Here is a 14,789-nt window from a genome sequence, read left to right on the forward strand (position 1 = left end):
CAGATGGTAATCTCGGCCTTGGTTCTTTTTAGTTGTTTCAGGAGAGGATTTTCAATGACTTCTGCGACGGTGGCGTGCCGTCCATTCTCAGGAGTTCGCCTAACCGGGATGTCGTCCATAGGAGGTGGGTGAATATCCGGTTGGTATATTCTTCCGGATCGGGTGAGGTTGTCGACCTCGGGCTCCTGAGGGGTGGTGTCAATGAGAGCATACCCGGGCCAAGTTTCAGTGAATAGGTCCTGGCCCGACACTTGAGATAGGTAAATATCTTCAGCATCATCATTCCACACACCACACACTTCTCTCTCGATTTGATCCATAGGGACCACAGCGAGTGGTGCACCTTGAGGTGTAATATACACCGTGGGGTCGAAATTTTCTGGTTGGTCGAGAGAGATGTGACAAGAGCCGAGTGGGCTCTTGTTGTTGTTGGGTTTGCCAACGTTAGGGAGAGGTATCACTTCATCCTCTATCATGTCCTGGATTGTATGTTTTAGATTCCAGCAGTTTTCAGTGTCATGCCCATTTCCTTGATGGAATTTGCAGTAAGTACCTTCGACCCAATATTTGCTTTTGACAGGAGGGTCACGGGTGGGGCCTATAGGTCTCAACTTTCCTTGATTGGCAAGTCTTTTAAAGGCTTGTACCAAAGTCGACCCGAGTGGGGCAAACTTTCGGTCTCGGACCCATCTTCCAGGGCTTCTTCGGGCGGGAGTCTCTTCTACAACATGGACTTCTTGGGCTTGGGATGTGTTACCCCGATTATAGGTGTTGATCTTATATGTGGGTTTGCTTTGTATGGTTTTGGCGAGGTCGTCCTCGATCTTTATTCCCACATCATAGACTCTTTTGACAGTGTCAAGTCCCAGGTACCTAAGGTGTTGTCTGTAAGCCGGGTCCAGGTTGTCAATGAATTTTTGGACCAATTATGTTTCGGGAGGCCTATTGATTAGCTGGGCCGCCTAGTCCCTCCATCTAGCAAAGTAGGTTGTGAAACCCTCATTTTTCTTTTGGAAGAGAACTTCCAGCTCGCGCATGGTGACTTGGAAATCCATGTTCGACGAGTATTGCTTGATGAAGACATTGACAAAGTCTTCCCAAGTGGGGAAGAGCTTAGGGTCCTGGTGATAGTACCATTTGAGCGGCACAGGTTCCAAGGACAAAGGAAAGGAAGGTAAATACATGGACTTGTCCACGCCTTTCAAGTTCATGGCATTCACAAAGCTCAGTAGATGATCACGGGGGTTGTCCGTGGCCTTGAACTTTGGTAAGTCAGATGAACTGAACTTTTCTGGTAGTTTGCCAGGAAAAGGTTTAGAATCGAGGGAGAAGTATTTGCTCCCCATGGTTTGCTGTAGGACCATTTTTTCAATCCTCTTCTCGTTATCGAGGTCATTTTTGGCTTGCGCAGCCGCTAAAGCTTCATTTTCCATTTTCAGTTGGCCCATAAGTTGGGTCATTTGGACCATCTGGTCTCCACTACTACAAAAATGGGCAAAGAGACCCCTTAGAAAAGACCTCATGTTCGACATAACGGGTCTCTTCAATATAAGAGATCCATTATTATAGATAACGGCTCTCTTATTGCGCCAAATAGCCCATTTAAAATGAGAGGGAAAAAATAAGAGACCCGTTATCTTATTTAACGGGTCTCTAGTGCATAAATAAAATTATTTAATTAATATAATAAAAGAAACAAGAGACCTAGTACAGTAGTTAACGGCTCTCTACATTTCAAAGACCCACCACTCCCGTAAAATAATGTTTAAAAAAAAATTTAAAATTGCAAAAGACCTGTCATTTAAAACAACAGGTCTCTACTTTCTTCATGGCGCCAAACTTTTCGCCAAACTTTCGCCAAACTTTCGCCCAACTTTCACCCTAGTTATTTGCCTCTTCTTCTTCCCTGGACATACGAACAAGTAGGGCAACGAAACACACAAACCGAAATCACCACCACCGGCGAATCTATATACAACCGGAGAAATACGTGACGGTTGGCGACTTCAACCACCACCGGCGACCTCAACACAATCTCTAGCAATCTACGAATTCAGGTTTTTGTTCTCATCTCTCTTTATTTTTTTTTTTCGAATTTCTGAATTACGTGTGTGAATTTTGAATTCAATTTATAATTTCTTCTACAAGTTAGGTTCTGTTTCCTGAAATTTTCAGTTTCAATTTCATCGTTCTGTTTTTGCCCTGAATTTCTGAAATTTTATTGGTTTTCCAGTTCATGTTGAAAGTGTTTCGCCATGGTTGGTTGAATATTGTTTTTGTAGAGTTTCTTGGCATGAGTGACACACTGAATTGATCTTTGGTATTCATGGTGTGCGCCCAGTACAGAGTCTACAGACTCAATTTTTATTTAGGTTTTCTTATTTTGTAGTTTAAGTGTCAAGGCACACCTTCTGACCTTCTATCTTTGGTGTTCATGTTTCTATTTAAGTGTCAAGTTTTCTTATTTCTGAGTATCAAGTATCGAACCAGGGAACACAGTCCAATAGTCTGAGACGAACGTCGAGTCCAATAATCTTGGAACGTAGAGCATGATATCTTTAGGTTTTGGTTGCTTTCTTCTATCTGGTTGGTTTAGAGTGCTGCTGTATCTTTTTCTACTAATGATGAAATAATTTAACCATCTTTGAGGAATTAAAGAAAATCACAGATTAAAACATTTTTGTATGGATAGGGATAGATGTGCAAGTAGGAGTACACATTACCCTGTACACCTGGCAGAGTGTTGAATGGGGTAACATCTTTCTTTTTCTCCATTTTTGTCATTCGAAACTGTATGTGCTTGGAAATTCACTCTCATATTCCTTCTGTTGGCTTCCCTGGGTACCTTACTGTAAGTTGTCTAGTCTAGTCTGCTAAAAAAATTATATTCAAGTTTCTAGATTATTTTTTTAATAGCTAGTTTTACAGATTGTTTCTTATTAGTTGTTTGTGTTAATTTATGTGCCAAATTACTTTTAAAATTTATGTTGACCTAGTACGGTACAATAAGTGTATATTAGTGAAAGTCTAACATGCGTGACTATACTTTACAATATGTTTTCATTTCCAATGGTTGGTGTATAGAAAATAGAAATGGATCGAAGTTGGATTTCAACAAAAATTCCGAGTGACCCAGAATATCAAGCAGGTGTAAGGGAATTCATTAAGTTTGCTGTTAAGAATGGTGGAGGCCGCTCCAAGCTACGTTGTCCTTGTATCATGTGCCATAATTTCTTGCATAAGAGACCCGGAGAAATTCTTAATCATTTATCTAAATGGGCATTTGATAAAACATATACATGTTGGATTTGGCACGGCGAATGCAGGGACGAAACAACGGTCGGTAACTCTGAGGCTAATGTTTGTGAAGGTCATAATACGAATGAGGGAGATAGGTTAGAGGAAATGCTTCATCAAGTTGAGGAAGCTTTTGATGAAGACCCTTTCACATTTGAGAGCTTGCTAAATGACTCCGAAAAGCCTCTCTATGAAGGCTGCACTAAGTATACAAGGTTGTCTGCAATAATAAGGTTGTATAACGTGAAGGCGAGCCAGGGTTTGACTGATATAGACTTTAATTTGATACTGGAAGTGTTCAAAGATATGCTTCCAGATGATAATGTCCTTCCAAGTCGTACATATGAGGCAAAAAAGACATTAAGCCTTATGGGTTTACCTTATGAGAAAATTCATGCTTGCCCTAACGATTGCATGTTGTATAGAAATCAAAATGAGTCATTAGAGAGTTGCTCAGTTTGTAATGCCTCGAGGTACAAGAAAGAGGAAGGACGAGTCCCTGCTAAGGTATTATGGTATTTTCCAATAATACCGAGGTTTAAAAGGCTATTTTCTAATGCGAGAGATGCCGAGAAGTTGACATGGCATTTTGATAGTCGAGAAGATGATGGATTTCTTAGGCACCCCGCTGACTCACCACAATGGAGGTTTATTGATGGGAAATTCCCCGAGTTTGCCAAAGAAAAGCGTAATCTACGCCTTGCTTTGTCTACTGATGGGTTCAATCCATTTGGCTCCTTGAGTAGCACTTATAGTACTTGGCCTGTTGTTTTGATTACCTACAACTTATCTCCCACACTTTGCATGAAAAGAAGGTATATGATGTTGTCATTGCTAATTTCTGGTCCAAGACAGCCTGGTAATGACATCGACGTGTATTTGGCTCCTCTGATCGACGATTTGAAGATGCTTTGGGAAACAGGTGTAGAAGTGTTTGATGCATATCGAAATGAGAAATTTAATTTGAAAGCAATGTTGTTCTGCACTATTCAAGATTTTCCGGCATATGGTAATTTGTCTGGGTATACAGTGAAAGGGAAGGCAGCATGCCCCTTATGTATGGAGCAATTTCCGGGACATTGGTTGAACGGATCAGGGAAGCATGTGTTTGATAGTCATCGTGTATTTCTGCCATGTGATCATCACTATCGTTACATGAAAAAGGCCTTCAATGGGAAACAAGAATTTGGAGAGCGTCCAAAGATCATGTCTGGTGTAGAGGTGTTTGAGAAGATAAAAGATATCCAGATCACATTTGGGAAGAAACATCGAAATTTTCTTTCTAAGCAAGGGTTTAAGAAGTGTTCAAAATTGTGGAGCTTGCCATATTGGAGATTTCTTTTCGTGAGACATTCTCTTGATGTGATGCATATTGAGAAGAATGTGTGTGATAGCCTAATTGGTACATTATTGAACATCCCTGGGAAGACTAAAGATGGCCCGAAATCTAGAGCTGACTTAGAGACACTTGGGATCAGACAGGAACTCCATGTTGTTGAGAAGGAGAGTGGTCGAAAATACTTGCCTCCTGCTGCGTATACACTGTCTAGGAAAGAGAAAATCGAGTTATGTGAGAGCTTGGCAGGAGTTAAAGTGCCACAGGGGTATTCTTCTAACATTCGTAGCCTTGTAAACATGGATACCTTGAAGCTTGTGGGCCTTAAGTCTCATGATTGTCATGTCCTAATGCAACAATTATTACCCGTGGCTATTCGTTCAATTTTGCCTAAAAATGTTCGACATGCCATTATCAGACTTTGTTTGTTTTTTAATGCAATTTATAGTAAAGTCATTGATCCTAAAGATTTGAAAGCTTTGGAGGAAGATATTATTATAATTTTATGCCAATTAGAGATGTACTTTCCTCCATCGTTTTTCGATATCATGGTTCATTTGACGGTTCACCTAGTAAGAGAGATAAGATATTGTGGTCCTGTATATTTGAGAGTTCAATGGGCTTTTGAAAGGAAAATGAGAACGTACCAGGGATATGTTACAAATGCTTATCGGCCTGAGGGTTGTATTGCCGAAAAACTTTTCTACGAAGAAGTAGTCGCATATGTTAGTGAATTTATGGTAAATGCAATGAAGATAGGACTTCCTGTATCTCGGCATAGTGGAAGAATGGATGGTCATGGGACCCTAGGTCGTAAACAACTTGATATGTCTTATGAAAACTGGCACAAGGCACATTCATATATTCTGCATAATGAGGATGAAGTTGCACCATATGTCGAAAGACACATGAGACACTTGAGGAAGTACAATCCAAGGGCGAATCCGAAATCCTTAGCTGAAAAACAAAGCAAGTCATTCATTGTTTGGTTCAAAGATGAAGTAATCAGGGAACTTGAGGACCCTTCAGTAGTAGTTTCTGATCGAGTTAAGAGTTTAGCATTTGGACCCAACTTTAGTGCAACTTACTATTCTGGATATGTTATTAATGGCTGCACTTTTTACACCAGGTTTCAAGATGATATTAGTACTATGCAAAACAGTGGGGTTACTTTGGAATCTGAAGCTATTCATTTTGCTAGTGCGAAAGATAAGAATCCGGTTTGTGCTACAATGCGATACTATGGAGTCATTGAAGAGATTTGGGAGTTGCATTACTGTAAGTTTTCGATTCCTGTTTTCAAATGCCAATGGTTTGACAGTAACGGAGTTGTAGAAAGTAGCTTAGGGCAAATATTTGTCAATCTTAAAAAGACCGGTCACAAAGAGGATCCTTTTATATTAGCTAATCAAGCTAGGCAGATTTTTTATATGAATGACCCCTCTGATAAGAGAATGGCAGCAGTCATCACACCAAGGTCTCGAGTTGCCTTCTTTTCCATCGATGCCACTGGTGATTGTTTAGATGATACTATGTTGGAGGCTAGTTCTTTGGGAAGAAGAAATGTACAAGTTCGGGGTGATGATGATGATGATAATGCTGATGATTCCTCGATGTATGTGAGAGATGACCATAACGAGGGTACATGGGTTGAAGAACAAAAGAATAGCAAGGGAGTCAAGCTAAAGCGAAAGCGAAAGCGTTCTAATTAAAATGTAAATATCGTGTAGAATATGATTGTTTTTGCATAAAACTAACCAACTGATTAGAATCTGATTGTGGCATAAAAGGACCAATTGATTGTTTTTGCATAAAACTAACCAACGAAGGAATTTCGGGTATGTATGGATTTTGCGATAGTAATGTTCTATCTCCGTTGAATCCAACAGTGGAAGAGGCAGATCGGTGTGAATATTTAGTTCGTGCCTTTGGGTGCAACAAGGGAAAGAATCGTAATCAACTATTCTTTGCACCTTATAATGAGAAGTAGGTGCAATGCGTATTTTCTAATTTTATTTTCTTTTGATTCTGAAGATAGTTAAAGTTGTCTTTATTCTATTAATATGCTATTATTTTCTCTTATAATTTGTGTATATAGTCAGAACTGGATGTTAGCAGCCATTAGCCCTTGGAATGCTGTAGTGTATTGGTTGGATCCGGCTGGAGCAGGAAAGGAGATCCCTGAGTTCATTAAAAGAGACATCAATGAGTATGTGTTAACCATACTTGTCAATTTTCCTTGTCAATTTTCCTTAGCCTCCTGTTTCTTCATAATGGATATCCATTAATATCGAAAAAGAAGCTCATTGAGCTATCATTTTTTTTACGCAGGGGAATTAGAAGATTTAGCATTCTCTATCGAAAGGATATTAAGAAAGTAAAAAGGAATCCGAAAATTGGGTGGATGCAACCAGAGGTATTTCATCTGTGTTCTCTATAATACTATGATGTAGTACATTAATACAATAACTTAACTTACCTGATGTATTACTGTATTTCTTTTATTCCTTATATTGTAGTGTCCTCGTCAACCTCAAAACAGCAATGACTCCGGATACTATGTGTGCCGTTATATGATCGAGATTTTAGAAAAAAGAGTTCTATGGGTGCCTGACCAGGTATCATTTCCTATCATTGCTATTACCTGTGAGTTTGAAGTAAAAATGACTAACAGCTCTAAACTAGCTTTAGACTGCTATAGTAGCAAGCATACAAGATAGCATTATGGCGAAAACAACATCTAAAATCACCTGTCCTTAATTATTCGGATTCCCATACCTTGATTTGCTGCTAAGCCTGCTGTGTCCAGTCTGATTACCTGAAGGAACAATAATTAGATCATGCAGGTACAAAACAATGCAGAGTTCAGGAAATTTTAATGTATCCCAAACTCACCAACTTAGTATGCGTAAAAGGGAACTTCAGATTAGTAACCCTTCTTTTTTCCCCTTAATCTGTCATATTAGTAACCTCCTCTGTGCATTCTATATCAGCCCTAAGGAAAGACAGATGAAATACCTCTCAAATTCAGAAAATTTTTACACATTTATTCTCAGATGCCTAAATCTAAATCTATCCTTTATTTTATCTGGAAATTTACTTACTCCGTACTAGATGGCTATCCTTACAAAGTTACAAATAGATATAAAGGTAAAACCGTTCTCTGTTGCTTCAATTTCCAATCACAGTTAGCTTTTACAGAGCTGTAAATAATAGGATACCAGAGAAAAGAAGAGAACTAGAAATGTGCTGGGATCAATTAGGTTGAGAACTCTGATTACATAGCGGACAAGCAAAAGAGATCAGACAAAACGCAGATTAACAGTTGATTAATAGTGTCAATGATTGAGGGCTTTGAAACTCAAGCGCGCATTGACTAATACTGTATAGAAGTGGTTTATTACAAAACAAACTTCTGAGATTAATATCAAACGCAAAATCATTATCCGATTGACATATACGTATCTAATCAAACCCAAAAAAGCGAAAGATGTATGATTAAGGACCTTAGATACTTTTTTCTTATATATAGTCAGGAGCAGTCCTGATAAACATTTCCTGATCTAAGCTCGAGCAAGAGCCTAGCATTCGAGCAAAAAAATTTGCTGTGAACATCTTGCAGTCTGCAAACTCTGTCCTAGCTGGTAAAGTCAGTTAGTTAGTTAGTTTCATAGATCATTTCAGTACAGCTGGTAAAGTTAGTTAGTTAGTTATTTCATAGATCATTTCAGTACATCTGGTGTTTTTGCTTTGAGGTAAGATGTTTTGTCTGTCCAGATTTGGGCAAGTCACTGTTTGTTGTCTTTCCATTTTTACTCTCTATTCTGGGAACATCACTAAAGTGTGTTGTGGGATGCCCCAGGTTAAAATTTTGGTAGGAGTTTAGAGACGAATTTAAATTATACTCTTTAATCGTATTTTCTGAAGGATCGTGTCACCTTGTTGGCATATTTGCTGATTATTCTGGCATGATTTTAGTTTTGCTTGTAAATCTGCATTTCTGCATCTGGTATTTGCCCGTGAGCCGAACTATTGGCAGATGGCCGGATTGGTTAAGCTTAGAACCTGGTATCTTTTGTTTAATCTCAAATTGGTATTAGTTAGTATTTGTAACTGGAAGACTATTTATTCTTTGACCTCTATACCATTTCCTGAACTGCACCATTTACCTTGTTTATGCCATTTATTTCCAATTTTAGATTTTCATTTAGCTTAACCTGCCTAATATAGTTACTTGTACCATTCCATTATCATTACCTAAGAAGCGTAGCTGGGCAGGTCTTAGCTAGTTAGATTGCCTTGATATAGTACCTTCGTACTTACATTCATACACGATAAAGAATACTAGGCTTCTGTTATGAATTGTTGTAGCAGTTTCATTTTCTTTCCTATAATGAACTATGCATTTGCTACAACTATGCGTTTACTAAAATACTAATTATGTTACTTATTTACAGTTTTCTCACGAAACCTATTCATCGGAAAATGTTGATGAAGTTAGAGACATGTGGGTCGAGTATTTTCTCAAGCCAGAAGCAAATGAAGAAAACAAAGATGATGGTATAGAAATAACTCCGTGAGTTTTGATTGGCAAATCGGTGTAAATATATGATTAGATTTTAGAACGTACGTTTTGTTTTACGTTTTTAATTTGGAAATTACAAATTAATGTAAAGTTGCGTTTTGAGCATTACTTTTGGTAAATATATTTTTGGAAAAATTGATATTATCGGTCCCAACTATGGCCGATTTACTTTAAAAGGTCCCAACTTTTGATTATGTCAGGGTGGTCCCAACTATAGAGAGTGTTTTCCAAAAATGGTCCCTTAGTTAAAATTAAGTGCTAAATAACTTAATTAACACTCATATCTCTCGTGCAATAATCATATTTTTTAATTAAATGAAGTAAATGGAACAGTATGATATGCTTAAATCAACTTAATTAATAGTTTAATAAACCAAAGGACCATTCTTGGAAAACACACCTTAAAGTTGAGACCACTCTAGAATAATCAAAAGTTGGGACCTTTAAAAGTTAAACGGCCATAGTTGGAACTGTCAATATCAATTTTTCCTATATTTTTTTGGTAATATGGACTATTAAGAAATGTTTATTGAATTATTATAAAATATTACAGCAGCAGGTGGTTTAATACAATCGGTGAATGAAAAATTACAGGTTATTAGCATGTAAAGATTACAGCAGGTTTACAAATTACAATTGTTGAATTATTAAAAAAATATTACAGCAGCAGGTACTGAATTAACATTTTTTTAAAAAAAAAAAAAATACATGAAAAGAGACCCGTTATTCATAAAAAGGGCTCTTTAGGTATAATACTAAAAAGTTCAAAGAGACCCCATATCTTACATATGGAGTCTGAGGTTATTAGAAAAGAAATTAATAAAAAAATCAAAGAGACCCCATATCTTACATATGGGGTCTGAGGTTATTAAAAAATAAATTAATAAAAAAATCAAAGAGACCCCATATCTTACATATTGGGTCTGAATATTTTTAATAAACAGACCCCATATCTTACATATGGGGTCTCTTTCTCTTCTAAAATATTTTCCTAAAGGCCTACGTAAGAGACCCCTTTTCTTACATGAAGGGTCTCCAACTTTTAACAAACAGACCCCATTTCTAAGAGGGGGTCTCTTTTAAAAAGAGACCCCCCCATCTAGAGACCCCCTTAGAGGAGGTATCTTATGCCGTTTTGGACGGGTCTCTTTGCCCATTTTTGTAGTAGTGCTCGCAAATCTTCGATGGACATGTTTGAAGGCGCGAATCGAGGTTGGGGAAGCGGAGATCCTTGAAATGAGGGACGACGGACGGAGCTTGGAGTCACTAAACCTGAGGTTGGTGATGTATCTTCGAGACGCACTAATCGTTGATTCCCTGATCGGCACCAAGTGGCAGGACCAGTCCTAGGCATAAGATAAGCTAAAGTTTAGGTTCCCAAAGTTTCAAGCATTACTTAGTCTTAGACTTCGACTCTCTCTATTGGTTTTTCACTCTTTCTTTTGTTGGTACACTTTTTTGGTTTTTTTTTCTTTTGGTCATTCTTTGGATTTTCGAAACACTTGCCCGTGTGACATTCATAGTTGTTAGCATGTTCGGTTTTGGTGCCGAGCATTGCCGTCGTAGGAGGCCTAACAACGACACAAAGAGTTATTAATTTTTTCACGAGTCGCTTTTGAAATCGAGTGCTTTTCTTACGCCCTCGTAGCAATTTTTTTTTTACGAACATTTTTTGTGCTACGTATTTTTCTTTCGCTCGGGCACCGAGGCTGCTGCGCCTGACTAGAAGGCCAAGCAGCAACTTCAGCGCCCAGCTAGGGGCGTGAGAAATTCTGGCGCCCAGCCAGGGGCGTTGAAAATGCGTCCCTGGCTGGTTCTCGTTTTCTGTCTTCTGTTTATGCGACTTCGATTTGCGTGCTTGCCTAATAACGTCCTTTATGCGTAGCAGCGTTTGTGGGATTCGTTACAGGCCATCCCGAGCGTCGCTTATTTTTGTGGCGATCATTCGGGTTTGCGGAACACGTGTTTCGGTATAACTCTTTGGCAAATTAGTCTATGAATGTTTGGGCAATTTTTAAGGTCGTTGGTTTCCTAGGATAGTTTGTCACACACAATCACATATTTCGCTACACATAACTACATTACAAACATGGATTTGAAAATTAAATATGTCATGTAGTTTATGATAGGCTTCTATGGGTAGTTTATTTGCGCCTGGCTTGGTACCGCTTCTATCATAGATCTAACACATGCCCCGGTCGAGGTAGTGTCTTCAACAGACGAATTTCGCCCAAGAGGCCAACCCGCAAGTGCAAGCCATGGGGGCATGCAGGCGAGAGGGACCTAATGAGCGAGCGATTGGGTTCGGGATAGGTGTACTACCTGCACAAGTACCGAGTGGGAAACATGTGCGGCGTATGCACCCCCCTATTGGCGGAAAAAGGTATCCTTAGTCCCAAATCCCGAGGGAGCCGAGATTCGTTATGCGGTTCTGCCCGTTCACATTAATATGCTGATTTTCAGGTCGTCCCAACTTGACGGGGAAATAAACGCGGGGTAGGATCGTTTCACCCTTCGGCTATTTTGATTACCTACAAGCATGAGTATTTCCTTCACTATCCCCAGTGGAGTTGCCACTGTGAGGGGGTCGAAAAAGAACGAGGCTAATGCGTGACCTCGTCCCTTGTGGGTGTGACGATTCTTTTTATTCAATCAAGTGTAATTGGATTTCCTGTGAGTTTACACCCAATTGACTAGTAATATAGGAGTCGCCCTTCAGTTTTTAACGACAATGAGAAAAACTGATAAAACCCGGTTATCGTGACATAAAGGGAGTGCAATTATGTTTGACCACGACGGCCGTAGGTTCCCTTGTGATCCCTGGTGTGGGGCTCTCTCAACATACACCCGCAAGGTAGAGATTGAGGGTTCGGGGGACTGTAACTACCGAGAGGAGTACTTCGCTCGTCGATAACTCCAGAGGCAGGATATCCTTACTAGCTCAGCATAAATAATTGAAGGGACATGCGTTAACTATTAAACTAATCTGAGTTGATTTTAGCAATATGCAACATATAATACTAGATCGATCACGATTATTTGAATTAAATAGCATTAAGGGACCTAGCATGATAATTCAATTTCCCAAAAATATTATATTTGTTAGGCGTGATAGAACAATCAGATTTAGTTAGTTTAACAGTTCATAAAAAGGGCGTGGAAAGCAATTAAATCATCGAGAAGGGGCACATTACGACGCACCCTTGAGAGGTGCGTCACGGTTCTCAGAAAACTAACCACTTTGACTTTGCTATTTCTCCTTTTTATTTAACGAATCTCAATTATGGGATAGGATACGTTCTGTTCGATTTATGGATCGATTGCGACAGAACGCGTGAACAATTTCGCAGCGTGAGGCTTAGGCTAAGGGTTGGAGTCAATACTCAGAATATAATTGTGTTGTGTTCTTTTACGTCGAATTTGGGGCTGTATTTATAGGGAAGAGTTCGTGGAAAGATAGAATTGCAGAGTTCTAATCCATAAAGAATTAGGAAAAAACACGTACCCAGGTATTTTCAGCGCCCAGGCCTGGGCGCCGAAGATTTCGGCGCCCAGAACCAGGCGTTGAAAATAGGGTTTGGGCTGTTTTCTTTAGTCAGATTCGGATTCCTGAAATCCGTAGAGTTTGAGACTTAATCGAGTCTTTTAGTGCGTATTAATCTTGTGACGGGATGCGTCTGGGCCCGTTACGAACTCTAGGCTCGTTAGGATTTTAATTAATACGTAACTCTTATTTCCGAATCATATTAGGAATAGGATTCTCGCAGTTTTCTATCTCATTTAGGATTTATGTTGGAATGCAACACCTAATTCTGACAGGTTTCTATCCTTTATGATTTGCCACTTTTAGAAGCTACCTTTTACGACAATTACTATTTTTAGCAGGTTTCCATAAATAGCTGTTTTCTATAAATATCAGGTTTCGGGTGAAATGAAAAGGGGAATTGAGATTCGTTTATCTTATAGGAGATGCGTTGTCAAGTTGAGATTTATGCTTTCATCATCGAACCTTTCCCTTTCGGGAATGGGGACAAAAGTAGGTGTCTACACTTATGAGTAATGAAAGTTATCCCCTTTTGCAAAAGGGGACGAAGGAATGATTAAGAAACAAATATCTCAGATCATCAACACTTACATCATAGATCAAACAACAAATGTTGCATTCATGCAAGACAACAATATTCATCTCAGAATGTCCCCAAGCATCATTGAAACAAATTCAACCTACAAACACTTAGCGCCTGAGAAGCATCATAACTGATACTAATGGCAGCACGAGTGAGTGTAGGTAAGTGAAAGTGTTTCTCATCATATAAAAGACTCATCATCGATGTTACACAACAAAGGAACTTAAGGGGACAACTAACCTCTAAGTAAACAAGACATGAATTGCCTTTCCGGTCTAATGCCAGTTTATATGTGACGGAATCAATTGAATTGTTTCCAAAGACATTTAAACTGGCAAAAGATCAAAAAGCCAAAACAAACCATGCTCATTTTGGTCTCAGATGTCCCCAAGCTTTATTGAAGCACACCATGTTCACAAACCATTAGCACACAAAAGCCTCAAACAGCCTAAGGCTGGATGCTAATGGCGCACTGTGGTTTATGATGCATGGATAGTTTCTCAGCAAACAGAAAGACTCATCACAGACCTCACACAAACACAAAGGCAATTTGACTTAAGGAACACACATATACTAATGGCAGCACGAGTGAGTGTAGGTAAGTGAAAGTGTTTCTCAGCATATAAAAGACTCATCATCGATGTTACGCAACAAAGGAACTTAAGGGGACAACTAACCTCTAAGTAAACAAGACATGAATTGCCTCCCCGGTCTAATGCCAGTTTATATGTGACGGATTCAATTTCATTGATTCCTAAGACATTAAAACTGGCAAAGACCGGAAAGCCAAAACAAATCATGTTAAATTTGGTCTCAGATGTCCCCAAGCTTCATTGAAGAACACCATGTTCACAAACCATTAGCACACAAAAGCCTCATACAGCCTACGGCTGGATGCTAATGGCGCACTGTGGTTTATGAAACATGGATAGTTTCTCAGCATACTGAAAGACTCATCACAGACCTCATTCAAACCCTAAGCCACTTATTGTTAAGGGACACACAAGAACACCAAGCACTCATGAAAGGCAAACAATAAGAGGGGACTTTAGTGATTATTTTATTTCCATTCACATGTTATTCTTTAATTCATAAACTCATCCCCGTATGCTTTCACCCCTTTCAAGGCAACACTAATCAACCAGCAAACATATCACAGTTGATAATCAACAAACAGATCACAGTTGTTAACCAACAAACAGATCACAAACATATGTTTTTATACCAATATCACAACATTTTTATACAGGCAACATTTTTTAAACAGGCAACATTTTATCAAGCAACAAGGCAACATTCATCAATCAACAAGGCAACATGTTTCAAGCAACAAGGCAATAAAAGAGGACATGCATACACTCCAAACCCTATAACATCCACAAAAACATCAACACCCCTTGCCAACAACAGATCACAGTTGTTGGCTACTCCACCTTATGTCTCC

General features: G+C 39.0%; 1 protein-coding gene across 1 annotated transcript; it reads left to right on the plus strand.

Annotated features, from left to right (window-relative positions):
- Positions 1-3,093: 3,093 nt before the first annotated feature.
- Positions 3,094-6,345, plus strand: LOC130467424 (uncharacterized). The gene has a single exon (XM_056835929.1). The coding sequence runs from the start codon at positions 3,094-3,096 to the stop codon at positions 6,343-6,345; it is 3,252 nt and encodes a 1,083-aa protein (XP_056691907.1).
- Positions 6,346-14,789: the final 8,444 nt, after the last annotated feature.

This window comes from Spinacia oleracea, chromosome 2 (assembly GCF_020520425.1).
Source record: "Spinacia oleracea cultivar Varoflay chromosome 2, BTI_SOV_V1, whole genome shotgun sequence".
Taxonomy (NCBI): Eukaryota; Viridiplantae; Streptophyta; class Magnoliopsida; order Caryophyllales; family Amaranthaceae; genus Spinacia; species Spinacia oleracea.

What these genes read in the sequence shown, in the direction of transcription:
- LOC130467424 (XM_056835929.1), top strand. Translation starts at nt 3,094, where the DNA reads ATGGATCGAAGTTGGATTTCAACAAAAATTCCGAGTGACCCAGAATAT.